A 26,216-nucleotide genomic window follows, 5' to 3' on the forward strand; every position below is an offset into this window, starting at 1 on the left:
CTTTTCTTTTCTTTTCTTTTCTTTTCTTTTCTTTTCTTTTCTTTCTAGGACCAAACCTTCAGCATACAGAAGTTCCCAGGCTAGGGGTCCAATTGGACCCCAAGCTGTGGGCCACAGCCACAGCAAGACCATATCCCAGCCGTGTCTGTGACCTGCACCACAGCTCATGGCAATGCTGGATCCTTAACCCACTGAGCAAAGTGAGGACAGGGCTCGAACCTGTATCCTCATGGACACTAGGCAGGTTTGTTACCACTGAGCCAAAACAGGAACTTCAGAATACTCAGTTTTAATTTTAAGATGGGCAGCATCAGTAATAAAGTAGTGACCCTGTAATACAAACAAGGTGGATTTAAAAGACATCATCTGTCCAGTTCAGAAATGGAGAGCCTCTCCATCCCAGAGGCTGATCCTCAGAGGGAAAAAGCAGAATGATTCTATTAGATGCTAGTCTTCATTCCCCAACCTCGCCAAAGGATGGGCAAGCAGAATTCTAGGGCTGAGGTGGCAGCTTCTTCACAGATGGAATGTTTTGAATACCTCTCAAGTCAAGCAAGAAGTAAAACCTCAGAAAGGGTTAGTGGGAGGAGGCCGTCTGTTGGGGAGTGTGTCTATTGAATACTTCCTCCTCAGATCTTGGCCCTGTCACAATTCTCACTTGCTAAAAGGCAAAAGGAAGCTCTGAGGAAGAATTCCTGTACTGGATAATGGCTGGGGGTACTTAGTGCTAATTTTTGACTCAGTTTCCCCATCTTTCTCTCTCTCTCTCTTTTGGCCATGCCTGTGACATATGGAAGTTCTTGGGCCAGGGATCGAACCTGCATCACAGAAATGACCCAAGCCACAGCAGTGACTGCACCAGATCCTTAACCCACTGAGCCACCAGGGAACCCCTCCTCATCCTTCTCTTATTAGCCTTCCTGCTAATGTTTGGCAAAACCTGCCTCTCCATACTCTGATAAGCTTATTGAGCTGCTTCTTCCTATTGAAAGTGGAGAACTGAGGTAATTACCTGGATAATATCTGAGTTCAATTGATAATATCTAAAATAATTGATGGTGGTGATACTATTTATCTTATCTTTTTGCAGGAATAATCCTAAAATGTTACACACAAAAAACCCTATTGTATTCCATTCTGGCAAATTCCCTATGTTTTTGAGAGTCCTGTATAGCTAACGGCTTTATTTCCAGGAAGGTCACAATTTACTATTCCATCCTGATTTTACCTTCAGTTTTCACTGCCTATACAATATCCATCCAGACACATCATCCCCTGCTACCCAGAAAATCTTTCTGTTTAGGGGCAAAGAGGGGCAAGCATGGTGTCAAAGAAAAATAGAAAATCTTATTTTTCTGAACTTTATTGTTTAAGCATAGGAGATTTTATTAGCAATGATGAAGGCTTATTCTACTGAAGTTGGATATTATACGTCAGGAAATAGAACTCTGTCTTTATTTTCACTTGTAAGTAAATCTCCACTACTGTTTTTCTCTCTAGGGAAATGCTATTGGCCACTCAGTTATAAACAGATCAACCATTTTCATGCGTATGATAGCAAAAAAGTTTTGTGACTTATAAAGTTGGTGATTATCCCATCAGCCTAGTCCTGAAGTAACAGAAAGAAAAGCTGATGAAATCAGAGTTTCCCTTTTCCTAAAGCCATTTTGGTGAGATAAAGAGTGCATTATTTTTTTTTTATTTCCCCAATACATTATTTTTTTTTTCTGTACAGCATGGTGACCCAGTTACACATACATGTATACATTCTTTTTTTTCTTCTCACAGTGATAAAAAAAGAAATAAAATAAAATATGGTTCAAAAAATTAAAAAAAATAAAACCTGAATAAAGAATGGGACTTTAATTGGTAATTTAAAAAAAATGATACAAAAGAATTTACAAACCAGAAACAGATTCAAAATTTTGAAACCTAACTTATGGTTGCCAAAAGGGTAAAGTGGAAAAGGGATAAATTAGGGGGTTGGGACTGACATATACTCACTACTACATATAAAATAGATGGGTAACAGGATCTACTGAATAGCACAAGGAGAGTTACTCAATACTATGTAAAAACTGTATGGGAAAAGAACCTGAAAAGGAATGGATGTATGTATAACTGAATTACTGCCCTGTACATCTGAAACTAATACAACTTTTGTTTTGTTTTGTTTTGTTTTTTAAAGAGTGTGTTAGCCAAGAAGTGATCCATTGTTCAGGTGACTCTGATTTAGGCTCACATTTGAGAAGCATATTTCTACACAACAGACAAAGGAGGGCATACTTGTGCAGAGGAGACAGTAGAGAGCAGAGGATGGGATTCTGGCAGATGCAGATGGGGAAGTGGACTGAGCAGGAAAGGAGAGGAAGGACAGACAAACAAAAAGGAACCAAAAAAGAAGAGCATCAGCGTTCCCATCATGGCTCAGTAGTTAACAAATCTGATTAGCATCCATTAGGATGCAGGTTTGATCCCTGGCTTGCTCAGTAGGTTAAGGATCCAGCGTTGCAGTGAGCTGTGGTGTAGGTCGCAGATGAAGCTCGGATGCTGCATTGCTGTGGCTGTGGTGTAGGCCAGCGGCTGCAGCTCCAATTCGACCCCTAGCCTGGGAACCTCCATATGCCACCAAAAAGCCAAAAAAAAAAAAAAAAGTGAAAGGGAAGAAAAAAGAAGAGCATTTTCCCATCTTCCACCAAGAAGGTTAGACAGACGGTTCTCAAGGATTGAGGGCAGAGAGGTCAAATCTGGCTGAAGAAGGGCCAGCAGGGTAGGTGGGCAGGGGCACCTCTGAGCCAGCAGAGTCTGTGGAACCAGGAAGAGAATGAGGGCTGATGGCTGAGGGGGGAGAAGGGGAGGTGGGCAGAACGGAACAGAATGAAGCTCTTTAGGATGAAGGGAATGAACAAGTTCATGGTTGAGTAAAGGGGCCGATGCCTTTAGAAGGTGGGAAGGGGAGAGAACCAAGCATGGAGATGAGGAGATAAGGGTTGCTTATTTGCTGATCTAAGAGGGAGAGAGAGAGAAGGATTCAACAGATAATCATTGAGAGCTTGTGACTTCTCAGTGTGATGAGCGAGTCTGATAGAGTGCTTATTCTCCTGGAGTTTACATCTGAGTGAGGGAAACCATAAAATAAGCAGATGGGTACATCCTTTGTCAGGTGTTCATACATGCTCTGAAGACTAAAGCAAGGTCAGGAAGATTCTAGGGACAAGGGGGGGGGGCGTGTGCAGTTAAGGATACAGCTTGTCTCCTCATAAAGCTAATTTTTAGCAAGGACATGAAGAAAGTGAGGGAGTGGGTTGTGTAGGTGTTGGCTGGCAAGTGCAAAGACTTTCTGTGGGAGCTGTTCCCCACATTCTGGGACAAGCAAAGATGCCAGCTGCTTGGAGTGAGGGAGTGAGAGTTGGCAAACTTGGAAGACCACATCACGAGAAGCCTTGAAGGGCTCGGACTGGACTTTATACTGAATTCAGAGGGGAAGGAATGGAAAATTTGAGTGCAGCGGTGATTTGGTCTGAGTTACATTTTTTTCCCCCGCTATTTTTTTTTTTTTTTAAGAGTTGCATGTGCAGCATATGGCAGTTCCCAGGCTAGGGGTGGAATCAGAGCTACAGCTACCAGTCGACATCACAGCCACAGCAATCCAGGATCTGAGCTGCATCTGTGATCTACACCACAGCTCACAGCAACGCTGGATCCTTAACCCACTGAGTAAGGCCAGGGATCGCACCCACATCCTCATGGATATTAGTTGGGTTACAATCCATGAACCACAATAGGAACTCCCTGAATTACATTTTTAAAGATAATTTTGTCTTCTGGGTAGAGAACAAGTCATGAAATGGCAAAAGGCACAAGTGAGGTGGAAATTCATGAGGCCACACCATTGATCCAGGTAAGGGCTGATGGAGGCCATGTGGAGAGGTTGAGAGGGGACCAGATTCTGGGTGTATGTCAAAAGCAGTGTTGTTAAGACTTGCCGATGGAGTAGATGTAAGGCCTGAAGGACAGGAATATTCTAGGACCCATCAAAACTATTGGAAAAACTGGAGGAGGAAGGGGAGAAAGCAGATGTGTTAAAAATAATAGTAACTGGGAGTTCTGGTGGCCTAGTGGGTCAAGGATCTGGCATTGTCACTGCTATGGCTTGGGTCACTGCTGTGGTACAGGTTTGATCCCTCGTCCGGGAACTTCCACATGCCACAGGTACAGCCAAAAAACCCCCACAAAAACAAAAACAAACAGTAATTGTTCACCTTTATTGAATGTTTATTATACGTAGTAGTAGAGCATGTCATGCTAAGTTCATTATCTATATTATATCACTTAATCTGCCCTACAAGCCCAAATTACAATGAAGGAACTGAGGCTAGGAGGGGGTTAAGCCACTTACCATTCATGGAGCAAGTGACTGGTTGGGACCTGGCCCCATGCAGTCTGGCTGCAAGGCCCACACCCTAAATCCTCCCCATGATACAACTTGTATTTTCTCTGAGAAGTAAAAGATTCCCCAGAGCTGGGAAAAGGGAAGGTAGGAACAGAGAGCCCAAATTGGAGCTTCAAAAAGAATGTTGATGATTAATTGAAAAATGTGCCTCAAGATGTAAATAAATAATCATAAGCCAAATGTTGAGGATGCTTACTTTAGGGGAGTGGCTGGCGTGGTTTGGGGCCCACACCCCTGTGGCTTCTGCTGCCATGTCTCACTGGAGAAAATTACAGAGCTGCCATCTTTCTGAACCTCTTCAAAGGTGGGGTTCATCACTAAGGGGTGATCTGAGGGGTGACTTCTGCCACCACAGTTGGTGTGGAACTGACACCCAGTCCTGCGGGATCAACATTCCCTCCATCGGAGTTCCCATCGTGGCACAGCGGAAACGAATCCAACTAGGAGCCATGAGGTTGCACGTTCAATCCCTGGCTGGGTCAGTGGGTTAAGGATCCAGTGTTTCCATGAGCTGTGGTGTAGGTTGCAGATGTGGCTCAGATCCCGCATTGCTGTGGCTCTGGCGTAGGCCGGTGGCTAGAGCTCCGATTAGACGCCTAGCCTGGGAACCTCCATATGCCACAGGTGTGGCCCTAAAAAGGACAAAAGACGAAAAAAAAAAAATTCCCTCCATCTTATTTAGATAAGATGTTCTAAACACTGATCTGAAGTCAAGGGGACTGTAAGAGGGAGGGTGAGTCATGACATATTCATTAAGCCAAGTGCTGGGTCTGACACTCAACAGCAAATGAATTCAAGGCACAGTTCTTGCCCTTGAGGGCCTTACAGCATTGCTTTGGCTGGTGGACTACCCAACACCCATTAGAATGGAGAAACGAAATCTCCACTTTGGGTTCATTATGTGACCCAGAGTGACAGAACAGGAGATGGAAAGGGTCTTGGTGCCTGTGAAAGACCTGGGGGACTGGCAGCCCCTCAGTGCCTGTGCATTAACTCCTCAAGCAGCCTGGCTGCAGAGTGAAGGAGGCTGTTTGTGCATAAACATTGTCATTTCACTGGGACTGCTATTTCATCTTTGAACCTTGGCTTCAAAGGAACACTGACCTTATTCCTGCAGCCTGCCTTTCTTTGAAGCGTATGGCTTTGCCTTGCAGATTAAAGTGAAGACATTCATCAAAGAACAGATCTGGCCAACTTCGCCCCCAACTCAACCCAAAACAAAGCCTTGAAAGGCTCCCATCACAGTGGCAGGGGAGTGGGCCCAAGATGAAGGCTTAGGGCTGGGCAGTTTCTCAGACCCTGTAAGCAGCTCTGGCTTGACGTAGTACAGCCCTTTGAGCTTTGGGCAACTTTACCCTGAGATTTGTTCTATCTCTGCAGTGAGGGAATGCAATGTTCCCTGCCATTCCTGTTGATTTTATTTAAAGCAGGCATTGTAGTAAATGAGGCCAGCATGATCATTCACTCAGTGTCTTTGAACCCTTCCAAAGCTGTGTCAGGCTGAACCATCTGAAACTTGGCTGAGGATTCTGTCAGTTTTCTTTCCTACCATTTTCTTTTCTTCATTCCCTTGAATAGAAACTGTCCAATCTTTCTTCCTGATTCTCATATATCTTGCTTCTAGGAACACAGACCATACACATTACCTTCCTTCGTCTTTCTTTCTTTTCTCTCTTAAGGTGGTAAGAAGAATGAAGTGAGAAACTTTTAACTGGGAGGTTGGGAGTTCCCGTCGTGGCTCAGTGGTTAACGAATCCGACTAGGAACCATGAGGTTGTGGGTTCGATCCCTGGCCTTGCTCAGTGGGTTAAGGATCCGACATTGCTGTGAGCTGTGGTGTAGGTCACAGACGTGGCTCGGATCCCACGTTGCTGTGGCTCTGGCGTAGGCCAGCAGCTACCAGCTCTGATTAGACCCCTAGCCTGGGAACCTCCATATGCCACGGGAAGGGGCCCTAAATAAGGCAAAAAAGACAAAAAAAAAAAAAAAAACCCTAGGAGGTTAAAAATCATAACCGAGGAATTCTTTAATTTTAAGGCTAAGAGAGGGAAGCCAGAGTAATATTGTGCCCACCTTGGGGGAAGAAAAAACTGATACTAGATGGCTATCAAAGGACCTGTGATCATATTCCGAAATGTAATTTTCCTGCACATCTTTTCGATCAGATAAGCAGAGTGAGTTAGGTATGCGATGAGGTGGTAAAATCATCCAGAGGCAGAAAAGAAAAGATTGTCAAGTTGGGTACATGCAGATGAACTGATTCTAATAAAATGTACACTATAGGGCTTAAGAAATTAGTGGTTCTTCAAAAAAATTTTTTTTCCCTTTACTGCTGCACCTGTGGCATATAGAAGTTCCTAGGCGAGGGGTTGGATTGGAGCTGCATCTCCCAGCCTATATCACAGCCACACCAATGCCAGACCCAAGCAGCATCTATGACTATGCTGCAGCTTACAGTGATGCCAGATCCTTAACCCACTGAGCGAGGCCAGGGATTGAACCTGCAACTCATGGACGCTATGTCAGCTTCTTAACCTGCTAAACCACAATGGGAACTCCAAGAAATTAGTGATCCTTATTGAGACATAGGCTAATTTTCAGAGTAACTTTTTTTTTCTAGCTATTCGTCTTTAAAATAAGTCCAATGGTTAATTCTGGTCATTATAGGACAATTCATTTCCTTGCATTTTAGTTTAAGTCTCAAATAATTATTTTCTACTAAGAAATTCATGCAGGCATTCCTGCTATAATGCAGTGGATTAAGAATCTGACTGCAGCGGCTCAGGTTGCTGCAAAGGTACAGGTTTCAATCCCCGGCCTGGGAGAGTGGGTTAAAGAATCTGGTGTTGCCACAGCTGTGACATAGGCCAATCCCTGGCCCAGGAACTTCCATATGTTGTAGTGCAGCCATTAAAAAAAAAGAAGAAAAAGAAATGCATGCAGTCAAGAAGATCCTGATGCCCTTAATTTACCACCACCGCTCCCCCCAGTTCAGGTGGGCCATGTGACTAGTTTTGGTCAATGGACTATTAACAAGGTGATAAGTCACTTCTAGGCTGATGCTCGTTCTTCCCTGGTGACCACGGAGGTCATGTGTTGAGATGGTCAAACTTCAAGCTGGCAGCAGCTTGAGTCACTTCCTATAGAAGGGAAGTGTGCAAGGGATTGTTCACTTTGTATTAGATCTGGTGTGAGCAAGAAATAAACCTGGTTCAGTTAAGTCACTGAGACTTAAACCATTTTCAAGGTTTATTGTTACACGGCCATAATGTAGCTTCTCATGGCTAATCCAGGACCTTGAAGGAAATCTAGTCTTACCTCATCACCATCATAAGAATCCTTCCTATAGCATCTCTGAGATATGGTCCAAATACTTCTTCAACAACTCAGGAATAAGTAACAGCTAGTGATTATATAGTGCTTTTTATATGCAGAATTGTTTTCAGTCACAATTTAAAGTATTTTGTGTGCCTTCATTGACCTATTTCTCATAAGTATCATAACTTATCCATATTCTCTTCCTTATTTTGCAGCTGGAGGAACTGAAACACAGAGAAGGAACTTGCTCAGGGTTGAACAGATAAGGTAAGTCACTTGCCTAAGGCCACACAGCAAGTTAAGTGGTATCCCAGGAATCGAGTCCAGGCAGCTGTTAAGTGGTATTCCAGGAATCGAGTCCAGGCACCCTTAACCACTGCACCATAGAGAGATTGAATTCTCATTTCCTTTTGCACACAGACTACTCAATAAGGCACAGCATCATAAAACCCAAATGTCAAAGCTGGAGAGGACCTTAGAGATCAATCAATCACTGCATTCTACATGGAGGAACAGAATCACCCTGAAAGCCCCTGATTTAGTGAAAAAGAAAGGTCTGTCCTTTCAGTTTAACCCTGGGGAGCACTGGAGCTCAGTGGAAGGGCTTCAGGGACCAGCACTTTGGAGGTAGGTGGAGACACTACGTCATCCAGACCAGCCCTATTCTAGTCTGTTTTATGTAGTAGCCTTCTGGGTAAAATTTGTATGCAAATAAATTATTCTGCTGCTTTAATAAAATTTCATACTTCTACTGAAAGAGTCAGCCTGGACAGATGTACTAAACAGTGTAGGGCTTCACATCAGCCCAGGGGGCAGGTCTTAGCCAGGATAATTTGCTGTTTCATAAACAAACACACTCACTAGATTGCTTGACAGCAAGAACTGCCCTGTCCATCACTGCCCCCCATTGTGATATGTAGCAGAAACTCTATAAACTGTATCTGAAAGATAGAGAGTTCCTAGAGCCTTTGATGAAACAGTATTTCTTTCCTTCTTTTTTTTTTCCGCTTAAGGCCCCATCGGTGACATATGGAAGTTCCTGGGCTAGGGTTTGAATCAGAGCTGCAGCTTGAGCCTAAGCTACAGTCCTTGCAACACTGGATTCAAGCCGCATCTATGACCTACGCCGAAGCTTGCAGCAATGCAGGAGCATTAACCCATGAGGGGCACAGATCGAACCTGCATCCTCAGAGAGACAATGTTGGGTCCTTAACCACTGAGCCACAACAGGAACTCTGAAATAGTTTTTCAAAAAGAAGATTAAGCTCATTTGAGTTGAACAAAGTAGCACACCTTGGCTGTGGTGACCTGACATCTAAGAAATGACAGGAAAGTTATCATGGTGTGCTTTATCCATATATCCTTAAATGGGCAGCAATGGATTTCTTCTCCCCAATCTCTGGCTGGTAATGAATGAGTGAACAAATGAATGAATAGATGGATGGGTGGATGGATGAAAAAAATGAGTATTAAGTTGGCGAGATTGTTCTCAAGGGAAACACAAGTGACAGTCCCAAGAAATCACAGCAAACATACACCAAGGTCAACTTCCTTTTAACACAACCAATTAAACAAATGTATCCACATTTACTGATAACATTAAGAGGTGAATTAGAGCTGTTTTAGGCCCACTCGCTTTTCTATAGGTCACCCTGAGGGTCCCGGGCTGTGAGCAGGACAGGTGGGCTGAGAGATGACCTGCCAGGGCATTTTTGCTTTCAAAAAGCATCCTCCCCCTTCTTTTGTGCCGACAGCAGTTTTAGTACATTTATGTTCTCTGTACTATTCTCTTTTTTTGGCTGTCCCCTGGCATAAGGAGTTCCCGTGCCAGGCCGGGATCAGATCTGAGCTGCAGCTGCAACCTCAGCAGCTGCAGCAATGCCAGATCCTTAACTGGGCCAGGGGTTGAACCCACATCCCAGAGCTCCCAAGATGCCTCCAATCCCATTGCAGCACAGTAGGAACTTCTACTATGTACTATTCTGTACTATGTACTGTTGATGTACACATGGCTTGATTTACAAATTGGTTATGTTGAGATGAAGGTGTATATTAGAGAAGGGGGAGGTTGTTGGGGCACAAGGGAGACAGAGAGGCCTAAGAAAGGAGCTTACAGGAGGAGTGATAGCCATGGACTCTCTTACCTTGCGTGGTCCCATCCAGTCCCATGATTAATTTCATCGATCTGATGATTTGCTCTGCTACTGGAGGGCTCATGGATGTAGCATAAGCAGCACTGTGTGAGTGAGCTCGTAAATAATCCACAAGGTCCTTTAAGAAATCCAAAGAGAAGGCAAATAAATCTCAGTGCTGGTGATCCCATCTCCATCCATTATAGCCCAAGACAGTTAATTCTTGAATGTAGTCGGACCGTCCGTGGGTATCACCAAACTATTTTTTTTTCTATCCCTTCTTCTTCATCTCTCCTTCAAACACCTAGAAAGTATACAAACATGGGATGCTGAGAATTTGGAGTTGAGAGCTGTAAGGCAAAACCAGATGTGCAAAAGAAAAATGGTTTCCTAGACATTTGCTTGAGTACCTAGCCTATCCAAGCACCGGTTGAGTGTTCAGAAGTGTCTGAAGGGATGTGTTTTCTGCCCTTAACATATTACATCAGATGTATTCCTGCCCATGGAGAAGTAATGGCAAGAAAAGTAAAAAGCCACGCAAACTAGTATATGCAGTAGGGCGAACAGAATACAGAGGAAAGAGAGGAGGTCTGGCCAGCAGGAGTGGCTACGGGAGATTCCCTTAAATGACAAGTTCCCATTGTGGCGCAGTGGAAACAAATCTGACTAGGAACCATGAGGTTTCGAGTTCAATCCCTGGTCTCGCTCAGTGGGTTAAGGATCTGGCATTGCCGTGAGCTGTGGTGTAGGTTGCAGACGCGGCTCGGATCTGGTGTTGCTGTGCCTGTGGTGTAGGCTGGCAGCTGTATCTCTGATTCGACCCCTAGCCTGGGAACCTCCATATTTGCCTCAGATAAGGACCCTAAAAAGCAGAAAATTAATTAATTAATTTTTTAAAAAAGCATCAGGTGTAAAGTGAATTCCTGGTGCTGTTGGCAATTATTGTTGATGGGTTGCCAACTCAGAGATTCTTAAAAATGGAAGCATGGGGTGGGAGGAGAGGACCGCAATATAAAAGTTCGGACTGTCTTTATTGCAGCTGCCTCCTTTTGCAGAGGGGAATGCTGTTAGGTTATGTGACTCATATTAATAGACCCAAACAACAAACCAAAGGTTTTAAGCCCAGAACTGCCTTATTGGGTAAGAGTGAAAAGTAAGGAAAAGAGAGGCATTTAGATTCCAGCTGCAGCTCAGATTCAATTCCTGGCCCAGGAACTTCCATATGCCATGAGAGAGGCAATAAATAAATAAATAAATAAATAAGTAGGGAGTTCCCATCATGGCTCAGCAGAAATGAATCCGACGAGGAACCATGAGGTTGCAGGTTCAATCCCTGGCCTTGCTCAGTGGGTTGAGGATCCGGCATTGCCATGAGCTGTGATGTAGGTTGCAGAGGCAGCTTGGATCTGGCATTGTTGTGGCTGTGGCATAGGCCGGCAGCTGTAGCTCAGATTAGACCCCTAGCCTGGGAACCTCCAAATGCCTAAAAAGAAAAATAAAACAAAAACAAACAAACTTTTAATACATAAGTAGAAAATAAAGAAAGGACCCAGACCTGTGGCAGACTACATGACTACAGAGGTAGCAGAGCTGATGATTTCACTGATAGACCCCAAGGTAATGTTCATCAGCTGCACAAGTCTCGATTTGAAGAACTTTCTATATATTAACTCATTTTAGCTTCACAATAATGCTTTGAGGTAGGTACTATTTTAATTTCCATTTGATAGGTGGGATCACTGAATTACAGACCAGATCAGAAAATGATCCAGCCCCAAAGTGGCTGGATAACAAGGATGTGGACCCACAGAGTTTGGCTCTAGCATCCCTCTGCCCTTTGCACTATACTATATTACTTCTTCAGATCAGAGGAGCTGGCTTGGCATGGGGTGAGGGAGGACCCAGGGGAGCACAGACAAGCCTCCTTCACAGCTCCTTACCCCTGTTGTGCTTTCCTTAATCCACAGAGATTGTGCTTCTGGAGGAAGAGGGGAAGGGGAGAGTTCCTATTACACTCCCGTGTTCATGGTACTAAACCAGAGAATTGCATCAGTCTCAAACTCTTTCATATCTATTAACTTTTATTTCTGCAAAAAACCTGAAACCTTCTTGAGTTATATACTTTCTTATACACTCTCTTAAAATCCATAGTGGTGGCTATTTAGAGGGGGCCTGGTAAAATACTGATGGTCTAGTGGAAAGCAGAGGGGTTTTAGGGACCGAGGAAGGATGGTGAAGGCCCCTGATGTATAGAAGGGAGTACTAAGCAGCATTCTTAGGAAGAGGTGTAGTGATATTCGTGTAGCCTTGGGGCATCACTGACAAAAACCAAAAAAATAAAACAAAGCTGCCTTTGATCCCTAACGGGCTCTTTATGTCTCCAAACTCCAATTTCCCTTTGCAAATCAGGTATTTCACAAAGCGAAGGTTATGTGCACCCTTAGTTTTATAAGTGCTTCATCAGCATAGTATCTCTTCCCTTTAACGTTGAGACTATCTTGCCCATAATCTTATTTCTCTCAGAATTGGAGTGCGTGAATGGGAGCTCACTTGCTTGCTTGGTACAGAAAGTGGGGCTCCTAGAGTAACCCCCACAGAGCCTCGGAAACCTTAGTTCCTGGTTTCTGATTCCTTCCTATTATTGTCCACTGGGTGCCATGAGCCGTAGTTAAGAGTTGGCTTCATTCTTTGACAAGGAGAGTCAGGGTTGTGTTTTCCTTCAAGGCAGGTTAGAGGTCTCCTCAGACTGAGTTTCTAAGGCCATTAGTAAGTGCAAAACCCCAAGCCTGGAGTTCAAAGACAAGGGGGAACTCAGACAGGAGGCTCTTAGAATAAACATCTTGGAGTTTATTCCATGACCCTCATTTACTTCAAAGGGCTGGTAAAGACAGCCTGGGCTGAGCACACAGAGCAGGACTGGCTTCTGCCTTCCTCTGGCACCCAGACTTCTGGGTCTAACACTCCCACCAATCCTGCCTGCTCTGCCCCACTTCCTTTCCAGAATCTCAACCCGGCAGCCTATCAGGCCTGAGGGCTATTTTTCCTTCCTTCTTTTGCAAATCTCTGGTCAGTCTGTGGAGGCTGTGAAAGCCAGTGTCATCCCCAGGCATGTGAGAGGACTCAGGATCCATGCTGGTGAAAAATCTGGACACCCACCCCCCCCCCCCACCCCCTGCCAAGACTAGAGTCTATGACATTGACCCCGTCTCCTCAGCAACTGAATTGATGCAAATTTAAAAATAAAAATAAGGAAACTATCCAGCTCAGGTTTTCTTCAGAGAGTTCTCTGGTGGCTCAGCAGGTTAAAAATTTGATCTTGTCACTTCTGTGTCGTGGGTTCCATCTGTGGCCTGGGGAACTTCCGCATGCTTGGAGGCATGGCTGAAGTAAAAGGAGGAGGAGGAGGAGGAGAAGGAGGAGGAGGAAAAGGAGAAGGAGAAAGAGGAGAAGAAGAAGAAGAAACAGAAGAAGAAGAAGCCTCCATTCGTGGAGCTCTGAGAGGTGGATAGAAGTACCTGATGTTCCACTGAAGGTTATGAAAGAACAAAAGCTTCAAGATGGGCCATTCACAGATCATCTGCAGCAGTTCTAAATCCACAGTGGGCAAAACAGTAAATCCTTGCTGGCTCTTGAGAGACTGATTTAGCAGTTTCCCTGAGGTGGGGAGAGTAGGTCTGGCCAGGGCAGTCAACTCCAAGGGTGGAGATGAATTTGTAGGACATTTTCTTAGAGAAGGCTGAAGCCACAACCAAAATCTCTTCTCTCTGTGGTTGTATCTTAGCACCAAACCAATTTTTCTCTTGTGTGTTTCTAAATATATTTTCTTCTGTGACGCATCTGGTTGCTAAGGCATGCAGTTCTGACCTTGACCTACTCCAAAAGGATTTCTAGAACCTTCTAGAAATTGTTATTGGGAATATAGTCCCTCTACCACTACCACTGACACTGACTTTAAAAAGAGAATTATTATTAAGATAAGGTGAATGGTTTTGTCCCTCTCTAGAGTTTTGGACCCAAGTGATTAGTTTTAAATATCAAGATTTATTAGGAAGCCCATCCATGTAGTGAACTTGAAATTATTAACATTTCAGAAAAATGTAAGGTCCTATTGTGCAGTTTAACATCCTTTTTGTGATTAATGTGTTTGGGCTTTTGTAGTATCTAGTATCTAGAATGCTGGGGCTTTTGCAGTACTCCCCCAAATGGAAATATTTTCAAATATCCAGAAAAAACATGATGATGTAACTCTGAAAACTGAACTCAAAATGTTTAAATGGATAGTAGGGAGATTTTTTTTCAAACAAAGATCTTTAGCATTTGCCCAATTCTATGACCTACCAATTAAGAAGTATAGTTTTTAAAAAAGGCTCAAAGTGAAAATTCTTCTCAAAATTCTTCCATGTCCAGGGGAATAAAAACTTGGATTTAAATGGAAACTACACATAATTTAAAATTAACATAATTTATCAACTTAAATGTACAGAAGAGCAGATACATACGTTCCATTAACTCACGGGCTCATTAGGTTGGAAGGAAACCATAGTTTACCTGGATTTATCACAATCTCATCAAATTGATTCCAAACGGGTGTTTATCTGATTTTTAAGTCATCAGGAGACTAAACACCCAGACACTTTTTTGAATGGCCTCCTATTTCCTGCACACTCTCCCAGTCTTGAAAACTGCCCTATTTTGCATTTTGCTGTTTCAGGGAAGCAGGTCTCAGTAAAGACAAATGGGTCCCAGCCAAACACTCTCTAATTCTTGCTGCCATCTAGTGGTAAATTCAGAGGCTGCAGTGTAATATGGAGGAGGGAGGGGCAGGAAAGAGGGGAGGGGAAAGTAAGGGGGGAGGGTGAGAAGAGGGGGAGAAAGGGAAATGATGCAGCCCTCTGGGTCCAAGTATGCACGGAATGAGTTTTTTAAAGAGCAAAAAAAGATCTACATACTTTTTCTTCATCCCAATTAGTGTAAATAATAATTTTCACAATTGCTTAGTATCTTCCCCAAATCAAGAGCAGTTCCCCGGACAAGGGCACATAGAGTCTGAGGGAGAACCATACTCAGCTTGTCCTAACTTCTGGTGGTCGGGAGCCTTGGTTTAAAGGGGAATCTGAGTGGAACCTTGTGACGGCTCCCAAATTTGACACATTTCAAAGATCTGCTGGCTTCCGTTTATTCAGGTGCCTTTGGTTCAGGAAACAGAGTTACGCTTGATTAAAAATTTTGTAGTTCAGAACTGCTGTTAAAGTAATCACAAAACCACAAGCTCACAAAGCCAAGTAGCCTGTGTGAGAGTGCTCCTGAATTAAAGACGATCTCATCCCATTGCTGTGACAGTCAAGGAAGAGAACTGTTAACCTCTCGCCAGATTTAGCTTTAAAATTGTGTAAGATCCTGGGCATTCCCCATGTTTTTAGCATCACCCAGCTAATTCCCACAGGCCCGTGGAGGAACCATAAAGAGCAAAACTTTGAGCTGGGTAGGAAGTAATGCTTATTGAAGGGTAAAGACCACTGAAAGCTCTAAGCGTTTTCAGCATTTGTACCTCTCAAGGTACGGCGATCAGCTGCATTAAAAACTGTTACTTTAAATCATAGGCTTTCAATGACTAGATCACTTTTGGCTCTACTCCCTGGTTTGTCTAAACGGTTTACCGGTAGTCTGAACTCCTGTTTCTGCTGGTGACAACAAGTAAGGAATCCGGAATTTAGGGAAATCATTGAGCCACTTGCTTTTGGGTCTTCTGAGTCCTCCTGAGGGGAGCCAACACCCCCTCATCATCTCTTTGAGACAGGTGTAGGCCTGTCGGAGGTGTAGCCATTAGGATTTGGATAAAATTTTCATATAAGGGAGCAGATAACTGACTTTTTGAAACCTCAAACCCATTTTTCCCCTTTTTTTGCGGGGGGCACAACTGTGGCATTTGGAAGTTCTCGGTCTAGGGGCCAAATTGGAACTGCAGCTGCTAGCCTACAGCACAGCCACGACAACACCAGATTTGAGCTATGTTCGAGACCAATGCCACAGCTCACAGCAGTACCGGATCCTTAATTCACTGAGTGTATCCAGGGATCAAATCCTCATCCTCATGGATACTAGTCGGGTTCTTAACCTGCTGAATCACAACAGGAACTACCAAACCTGGGTTTAATTTCATTTTCTTTCTCTCCTTCCTTTCCCTCTTATTTAAAATTCTTTTAAGCCTTTTTTTAAATTAAAGTATAGTTGATTTACTATACTCGTTGTTTAATTTCTGCTTTGTAGCATCATGATCTAGTCATACATCTATATACATTCTTTTTCTCACACTATCTTCCGTTATGTTCTATCCCAAGAGACTGGATATAGTTCCCTGTGCTGTAGAGCAGAACCTTGTTGCTTATCCATTTTAAATGTGATAGCATTTGTTTTATGTTGGCAATGCCCTTGGTAATACTGGCACTAGAAGCACGGGGCTAACGCTTCCTTAGTCTCATCCCATCAGATCAGAATCTTAAGTCAGGTGGAAAAGACATTAGAGGATGACAAGCTCTGACCCACAACTTACCCACATTTGTGGGAGAGAAAAATCTTTTAAAAAGACATTTCCAGGGAGTTCCCATCATGACTCAGTGGAAAGCAATCTGACTAGCATCCATGAGGACGAAGGTTCCATCCCTCGCCTCACTCAGTGGGTTAAGGATCCAACCATTGCCGTGAGCTGTGGTATAGGCTGCAGATAGGCTCTGATTTGGCTGACTGTGGGTGTGGCTATAGCCAGTGGCTTCAGTTCCGATTCTACCCCTAGCCTGGGAACTTCTACACACCGAGGGTGAGGCCCTGAAAAGCCGCCCCCCCCCCAAAAAAAAGAAGAGACATTTCCGATCTTGCTACAATTCTTAAAACCCCCAATGTGTAGCTCAACGCCCTCAGCCTCTGACTTTTACCCACTGTTTCTACCGCCCACCTTGCTTTCTTCACGCCACCAAAGCCAAACTGCTTACAGTTTCGTAGCATCATTTCTTTGGCATGATGTACCCATCATTCCCTCTTTCTGAAAAAGAACCCTGCCATCTCCTGTCAGTCATGTGTCTACAAGAATGATATTCATTCAGTCTCCTTAGATGCCCCGCCCCTTCCTGTCATGTGTCTGCAAGACTGATGTTCATTCTATGACTCCTTAGATGCTGCCCTGCAGAGTATGCCATCCTTCTCCTTTGCACTAAGTCTTGGCCTGGGTGCACAGCCGGTGTTGCCTTTTTTCTGATCATGTCATCATGCATCCCATGCCTCTCGCACCATCAGGCTTCTTGACCTGGGCCTCCCTTGGCTGTGAACACACCCACTAGGCTGCGCTGATGGATCTGGGTTGCCAAGCTGCACAGACGCTCTGGAGGAAACCAGAGAACCCCTCAGGTGGCGTTCCCAGGGCATTCAGGTTCTAAACAGACATAACATACTTACCTTTCTTCCAGCTAAGTAGCCCCCCGAGGCTCCAAAGCTTTTGGTGAAAGTGCCCATGCACACATCGACATCTCTGGGGTCCATTCCAAAGAATTCCACCACACCTCGGCCGGTGGGGCCCAGGGACCCAATACTGTGAGCTTCATCTATGTAGAGGTAAGCCTTGTATTTCTTCTTTAGAGCCACGATCTGGGGCAGATACACGATGGAACCTTCCATGCTAGAGCAGAAGGAGAAATGCTGTCAGCAGGTGTGCCATCTGGGGCAGCTCTGGGTCACTGCCCCTTGCAGACAGCCTGCCCAGACAGACACCAGACAGGGATGACAGACACAGGCCATTCTTTTCTTCTCAAGGCTTGTTTTATTGTGTTGAGGCCACCCTCTCTATCAGGCTGCTCTGGCGTTATTGCACTTGGAACAGTCATTTTTATCCAATGGATTTAAGCCCTTTGAGTTGTTACAGCTAATTCCCGGGTGAACTATTAGCTCATGGCATTGGTGATCAATTGTATCTGTAAAACTGACTAGTGTAACTAAAACCACCATGTTGGATTCTAGGTACTTTGCTAGTTTTAATTAAATTGCTCTATACTAATGCATCTTTATCAGCCTGCTCCTATTTGGCCAGTTCTGTTTGACCTAAACCCAGTACTTGAATTATTGGAAATTAAAAGAAGGAATTCAGAAGTTCCTGTTGTGGCTCATCAGGTTAAGAAACTGATGTTGTCTCCATGAGGATGTGAGTTCGATCCCTGGCCTCACTCAGTGTGTTAAGGATCCGGCATTGCTACAAGCTGTGGCATAGGTAGCAGACGTGGCTGTGGCATAGGTAGCAGACGTGGCTGTGGCATAGGCCTCAGCTTCCTCTGAGGGACTTCCATAGGCCACAGGCACAGCAGTAAAAAGAAAAAAATAAAATAAAAGTAGGAATTCAAAACATGCAAAAGAACTTGAAGACATCTTAGTAGTCATTAAAGCCAAGGACATAGGCTCTTTAATTCAGTCCTCACTGAAGTCAAAGGCTTACTTAAGGCACCTCATGGTGTTTCCTGTAGGGCAATGGTTCCCAATCTTGAGTGAGCAACAGAATCTCTTGAAAGATTTGTTAACACACATTGCTAAGCCCCACCCCCAGGGTTTCTGATTTATTAGGTCTGAGGTGGGCTGAGAATCTGCATTTCTATCAAGCCCCCAGGAGATTCCAGCACTGCTGGTTGAGAACCACTGCTATAGATCAACTTTTGATGTAGTCCGAAATGCTTAATTTTTCATGGTGTTATCGTAAATGTCCATGGTTTTGTAATTTGCGAAAAACTCTTCAAGTCCTCCAACAGAGGGAAAAACAGGAAGTAAATAAGCAAGGAAGATTAACATTCAGATTGATGTGGCACCTCTGGAACCCAAGGGATTTAAGAGACCTTTTATCTTGAATCAGTTCTCAGAACACTCTGTAAGCTGCATTTACATGGCACATAGTTTTGACTGCACTGACAGGCAAGTTCTAGGAAAACACACAGACTCACACTCTCATGCTACAAAGGACCTTGTCAAACAATTCGAACCACCTGTCAATTTAGTTCATGAACTAGTCAATCGATGCAAACAGAGAGTTGAACTTCTCCCTTCTTCTTAATTAGTTTATTTAGTCACTTTAATGTATTAAAAATAACTTGAGCCTTAAGCTGATTTAGTCAAAACAGTCCTGCTGGTATGTAGTTATCCAGACCAACGGGTATTGGACGTAGCATTTGTGATTTTTTTTTTTTTTTTAGGATTTTATTTTGCACAGCAGTTTTGGGTTCACAGCAAAATTGAGCAGAGGTTACAGAAATTTCCCATATACCCTCTCCCTGACAGATGCATAACCTCTCCCCTTATCAACATCACCCACCACAGTGGTACATTTGTTAAAACCAATTAACTGACATTGACACATCACCATCTAAAGCCCATAGTTTATATTATGGTTCACTCTTGGTGTTGTACATTCTATGGGTTTGGACAAATGCATAATGACATGTGTCCATCACTATCATATAACTATTGTCACTGCCCTAAAAATCCAGGGAGCTCCACCTATTCATCCCACCCCCTACTGAACCCCGGGCAAGCAGGGACCTTGTTGCTGTTTCCATAATTCTGCCTTTTCCCAGAACATGATTATGTAGTTGGAATCCTATGCTATTTAACCTCTTCAGACTGACTGCTTTCACTTAGGAATATCCATTCAGGTTTCCTCCATGAGTTTTCATGGCTCGATAGCTCATTTCTTTTTACATGGAATAATACTCCATTATCTAGTTGTGTATTTATCCATTTGCCAACCAAAGAGCATTTGGGTGGCTTCCAAGTTTGGGCAATTATAAACAAAGAGGCTATAAACATCTGTGTGCAGGGTTTTACACGGACACACGTTTTCAACTCCTTTAGGTAAATACCAGGTGGCATGATTGCTAGATTGTATGTTAAGAGTATGTTTGTCAGAAACTACCAAACTGTCTTCCCAAGTGGCAGTCCCATTTCACATTCTCACCAGCAGTGAATGAAGGAGACCTCCAGGGTGCGGCACAGCCTAACCAGCACTTACTGTCAGGGCTCCAGTTTGTGGCCTGCTAATAGATGCATAGTGGTACCTCACTGTTTTCATTTGCATTTCCCTGATAGCATCCGATGTGGAGCATCTTTTCACATGTTTTTGCCATCTGTACATATTCTTCAGTGAGGTATCTGTTAAGGTCTTTGGCCATTTCTCAACCTGGTTGTTTTCCTCCTTCCTTCCTTCCTCTCTCTTTCTCTCTCACTTGATCTTTCTTTTCTTTTTTGGCTGCCCCAAGGCAAAGGAAGTTCCTCTGATCTGAGCTGCAGTTGTGACCTATGCAGCAACTGTGGCAACACTGAATCCTTAATCCACTGTGCCAGGCAAGGGATTGAACCTGCGTTCCAGTGCTTTAGAGAGGCTGCCGATCCTGGGATCCTGGTCTTTGGTTGTTTTCTTAATGTTGAGTTCTAAGAGTTCTCTGAATATTTAGATAACAGTCCTTTATCAAATGTATCTTTTGCAATCTGTGGTTTGTCTTTTTTTTGGGGGGGGGGAGGGCCCATGGCTTGTGCAAGTTCCCTGGCCAGGGATTGAAACTGTGCCAACGACAACACCAGATTCTTAACCCGATGAGTCTTTTTTTTTTTTTTAAATTAATTTATTTTTCCGCTGTACAGCATGGGGGCCAAGATACACTTACATGTATACATTTTTTTTTCCACCCTTTGTTCTGTTACAGTGTAAGTATCTAGACACAGTTCTCAATGCTACTCAGCAGGATCTCATTGTAAATCCATTCCAAGTTGTATCCAATAACCCCAAGCTCCTGATCTCTCCCACTCCCTCCCTCTCCCCCAGGGTGTCCACAAGTCTATTCTCCAGGTCCATGATTTTCTTTTCTGTGGAAATGTTCATTTGTGCTGTATATTAGATTCCAGTTATAAGTGATATCATATGGTATTTGTCTTTCTCTTTCTGACTTATTTCACTCAGTATGAGAGTCTCTAGTTCCATCCATGTTGCTATAAATGGTATTTTTTATGGCTGAGTAGTATTCCATTGTGTATATCGATGAGTCTTCTAATGCTCTTTTTTATGGCTGAGTAGTATTCCATTGTGTATATCGATGAGTCTTCTAATGCTCTTGACGTTGTCTTGCACAGAAAATGTTCTTAAGGTTAATGACAGCTTATTGCATGCATGCTTCTCACAAGGCCATTTGAAAGCTCTTTTCAGATTTTAGTGAAATGAAGACCAAAGAGAGTCATCTTCTCTTATCAAGGTTTGCAAGCATTTTCTTGCAAACCTTAATTACAGCATTTTCTTAGAGTAATTGTTAGTTCAAGTTGTTTCTCTTTTTTTATAATTTTTTAATTGTTGTTTCCCCAATAAAATTTTTTTTCTACTGTACAGCATGATGACCCAATCACACATACATGTACACATTCTTTTTTCTCACATTCTCATGCTCCATCATAAGTGACTAGACAGAGTTCCCAGTGCTACACAGCAGGATCTCATTGCTAATCCATTCCAAAGGCAATAGTTTGCATCTATGAACCCCGATCTCCCAGTCAAGTTGTTTCTGTTGAAGGGGACGTGGCTCAGCTCTCTGACTGCCTAAGCTGAAATTGGACCCAATGCCACTTACTAACCGAGGACCTGGGCACCTTGATGTTCTCTGCCTTGGTTTCCTCAGTGTAAAATAGGCAAGAGGATGGCACCCTGCTTGTAAGGTCTTTATAAGGATGACAAGAAATAATGCTGATAAAATGTCTGACACCTAATGTGTGTATCGGGCTGTTCTTGTTCTCAGGAGGAGCTTGGGAGGAAATGGTGGCCACGGGACCTAATATGAGAAACTGGGAGGTCTGCATGGAACCTTCCGGGAGGAAGACATATGGGTGGCATACATAATAAATGGCTGCATGCCCTCCAAATTCTAGAATCTTATTCTCATCTTTGAAAATGTTAGAAGTTGGTAACCCAAACATGCTGAAAACCTGACATGTCACAAACAGCCCTTCTTTGTTCTAAAACTGAATTTGGCACAGGAGCCAGGGTTAATATTGAACAGTTTGCAGACACTCAGGGCAGCTAATTAGCCATCTTTGCCGGGGCTGGTCCAGTTGATGTTAGGATCCTGCCCACCTGGTTTATATTTCTTCCTCTAAGATTAATGACTCGACGAGACTGTTGATTTCTGGAGTCAACGCAGGGCACATGTGAGTCCAAGAGACAACACAGTTTTTATAAAGAGCTATATTCACTCTAAGTTTTTCTTTTCTCCATGTGACCGAATTTGAATCGAACCTTTTCCTATAGTGGGATATTGAGCTTGGTGTGTACGTTAAAAAAGCTACTGCTGTTATGCCTGCATATTGCTGTCAAAGAACACTGTGCCAAAAATGATTAAAAAAAAAAAAAGTCCAGAAACAGTGTTTTATTCTTTCTTCCTGAGTGGAACATTGTTTTCTTTTGACTTCAATAGAAAGAAAGAAAGAAAGAAAGAAAGAAAGAAAGAAAGAAAGAAAGAAAGAAAGAAAGAAAGAGAGAAAGAAAGAAAGAAAGAAAAAGAAAAACAACTAAAATACAACCATAGGTAAAGATAATTCCATTAGTTAATTTGAAGAGACGTGTATCATTCTTAAATAGGCAAGCCAGTGAAACATTTCTTTATATCTTTTATATTACATAATGTATTAGCTAAGTGACAAGACTCCTCTTTGAAATCTCCCTCTCACCACCTTCTCCTCCACATATAAACCACAATACCCACTGGCAGGACTGGGAATTAAACCACGGCTTTGCCAACTTACATGGTGGAAAAACCTCCTTGGTGGGCCCAGAGTATAATCCAAGAGAAGAAAGGAAGGTGGAAAGAGAGGGCTGTAAAGGCGCTCAGGTTAATTAAAAGCAAAGTAACTAGAGTTCTCTTTTTCTTTGTCTTTATTTGTTTAAACCACTGAGGTATAGATTAGAGTTTACCATTGAAGTTCTCAGTCCTTATACTGACATTATTTGGGGCAGGAGAATGGCTTATAGTCTTAGAGAAACTGGCATTCTGGGATTTCAAAAATTGTTTATATATGTCTTCTTTTTTGAAAGGGTTGGGCAGTCTTCCTTCTTCCTTCCTTTCTTCCTTCCTTCCTTTCTTTTTTCTTTTTAGGGCTGCACCTCTGGTATATGAAAATTCCTGGACTAGGGGTCCAATCAGAGCTTCAGGTAAGGCCTACACCACAGCCACAGAAATGCTGGATCTGAGCCACATCTGTGACCTATGCTGCAGCTTGCGACAATGCTGGATCCTTAACCCACTGAGCGAGGCAAGGGATCAAACCTGCATCCTCACAGCCATGATGTTGGGTTCTTAACCCACTGAGCCACAGTGGGAAGTCCACATTTCTTGATTAATTTTATTTTGAAAGTTTGGGCTCCAACTATGCTAGTTTATATCCCAGGTTTATTTGGGAGTCTTCTCCCCATCTCCAGTGTAATTTTTAATAATTTTGAGATATCTCAACCAAGATAAATCGGTCACTAGACTTCTCAGAGACCAAAAAACTAGAAGGGAGGGACTTTAAAGCAATGCTTCAAGGAAAATGCAGATGAGAACACTAAAATGGTATTATTATACTTTTATGCCCCCAAATCATGGAATCATGGAACTTTAGACTTCAAGTTTTAATCTCTCTATTTTGCAGAAGAAACTAAGCCCTAGAGAGGTTAATGGTGAAAGGCACATGGATGTCCTTGCATTTGCCATGTTTACTGCGATGGATGTGGACACATGCGCTGTCCCTTCAGTTGACACTGGGCCTCTGTCCCAGCAGGGCCACCTGGTTCGATTGTTTCATCTCAGTTCTCTGCCCTGGGGCTAGCTTTTGGGGTCTCACACCTCAACGTCTTTATCCTCACAATAACCTCAAGGGTACCAGGGGTACCTACTCAAGATGGCCCATGTGAGATGCTTTGCATGATAAGTGTGTGTCCTGTGCTCCAATCTCTATCCTGCAGGTGTCAAACAGCTTCGCTACGCAGATGGCTTATCATGTTCCAAGTTGCAACTTCCTCAACTGAAAATAAATTTAATGATAAAGACAGCTGACCTTGGTTGTGGGTTTACTATGGGCTGGACTTCTGCCAAACACTAGCTTAAGTGATATCCTTCAATTCTTACCAAAGAATCTCTTGAAGAGCACAGCGCTGTAGGCAATGACACTGGATTTGAGACCATGTCCCTGGCTTTCCTCCAGATCCTGATTCCCCTGACTCTGTAATGCCATGATTTTGGGTTTAAGAGTACAATAGTACTCTTTTGGTATTTGCATCTGCAATTTCCTTTAAGCACTATTTCTTCTTCTTCTTCTTTTTTTTTTTTTCCCCTTTTACTCTGGTCCCTGTGGCACACGGAAGTTCCCAGGCTAGGGTTGAATCAGAGCTGCAGCTGCAGGCCTACACCACAGTCACAGCAACACCAGATCCTTAACCCACTGAGCAAGGCCAGGGATTTCACCCACATCCTCACAGACACTGTTGGATACTTAAGCCACTGAGCCACAATGGGAACTCCTAAGTACTATTTTATCTCATTTTATTTTTTATTTATTATTTTTTTTTTTTTTGGCCATGCCCATGGCATGTGGACGTTCCTGGGGCCAGGGATCAAACTTGTACCACAGCAGTGACAACACTGTAGGCTGTTAACCTTAACCACTAGGCCACCAGGGGACTCCAAGCACTATTTAGAGTCTCCTAGTTTTGTGTCCCTGAGAAGCCTAGGTGTCCGATTCATTGCGATTGAGAAATTTCCTTGACCTATCGATGATGATATTGTTGTTACTATTCTGACCATCATCACAACTGCTTTTGTGGCATTTACTGACTTCTTGGAATTGGTATCTAGCCTTTTCTACCTTGATGCTACCTGGACTGGTCTGATTTGGCTGACTGCTCTTTTCCAGACTTTTGCAAAAAATTGATTCATGAGAGCTATCTGGGCGGGGGCGGCGGTCAGATTCTGTCCATGGGGGCAAACTATAGCCAGAGATAAAAAAAGATCTGGGAGTGAAAACTCTAAGGAGGGTCTCTGTGGACGTCAACGAGGTATATGTCCATAACACTTCTCTAAAAAGTCAACGTGCACGTGTTTTTGTTTTTGCTTTTTTTTTTCCTTTCTAGGGCTACATCTGTGGCACAGAGAAGTTCTCAGGCTAGGGGTAGAACTGGAGCTGCAGTTGCTGGTTTATGCCGTAGCCACAGCAACACCAGATCCAAGCCTTGCCTGCCACCTACACCGCAGTGTGTGGCAATGCTGGATCCTTTAACCCACTGAGTGAGGCCAGGGATCGAACTGCATCCTCATGGATCTTAGCCCGCTGAAGCACAACAGGAACTCCCACATTGAACTAGTGAATTCACATCCCAAACCCTGGCCCTTTGGAAAATCTGGTGGGAAATGATTTCATTTTCTGGTGAGAAGCAGCAAAGGAGAATGTCCAGGTGTTCCAGAATTCTACTCTGGACAAGCCTTATTTTACAGATGAAGAAACGGAGGCCCCGGGAGGTATAGAGGCCCCCTGTGTCCTTTTGATGAAGGAGGCCTTTTAGGTTACAGCCTGGTTTAGAGACAACATTCCTGTGCAGGTGAGATGAAAGGAACCTCTGTGTGGATTTTTTTTTTTACTTTATTTTTTTAATTATTATTATTATTTATTTTATTTTATTTTTTTGCTTTTTAGGGCCACATTTGGCGGCATATGGAAGTTCCCAGGCTAGGGGTCGGATCCAAGCTACAGCTGTCAGTCTACGCCACAGATGCAGCAATGCCAGATACGAGCTGTATTTGTGACATACACCACGCTGGATCTTTATCCCACTGAGTGAGGCCAGGGATTGAACCTGCAACCTCACGGTTCTCAGTTGGATTCAACTCCACTGCACCATGACAGGAACTCTGGAACCTCTCTGTGAAGGCAGGTGCATGGACAGTGGAGGCTTCTCTCTGTATACATGTCAGGGCGATGGAGCCGCCTCCAAAGACAGCTTCCTGCAAGTCTTCCCATCTCTGTACCTTCAAGCCAATCCTGCCATCAAGAGGTGGGGGTCTCTTTCTCCTCCCCTTGAATCTGTGATTGTCTTGTGATGTGCTTTGACTGGGAAAGAATAACTGTGTAAGCTGTGGGGCTTTGGGGTGGATTGTTTAACAGCAGTAGGTCACTGGGTCGTCACCACTGCTCGTGAACCCTAAACTGTGATGGGTGCCACCTTGACTTGGAGCCAAAGTCCACACCTGGCTCCCTTGTCATCTTAAGATCACAGTAGTACC

The 26,216-nt window shown here is 43.6% G+C and overlaps 1 protein-coding gene across 1 annotated transcript in view; it reads right to left on the reverse strand.

Moving 5' to 3' along the window:
- The window catches only part of SPTLC3 (serine palmitoyltransferase long chain base subunit 3), a 139,828-nt gene that overhangs the window by 34,577 nt on the left and 79,035 nt on the right, over positions 1-26,216 (reverse strand). Inside the window, exons 8-9 of the mRNA XM_047771673.1 lie at positions 17,350-17,569; positions 9,916-10,042 (exon numbers count right to left, since the gene is read on the reverse strand). Coding sequence (XP_047627629.1) covers positions 9,916-10,042; positions 17,350-17,569 — 347 coding nt within the window. The remainder of the gene's footprint in view (positions 1-9,915; positions 10,043-17,349; positions 17,570-26,216) is intronic.

Source organism: Phacochoerus africanus, chromosome 3, assembly GCF_016906955.1.
Source record: "Phacochoerus africanus isolate WHEZ1 chromosome 3, ROS_Pafr_v1, whole genome shotgun sequence".
Classification (NCBI taxonomy): Eukaryota; Metazoa; Chordata; class Mammalia; order Artiodactyla; family Suidae; genus Phacochoerus; species Phacochoerus africanus.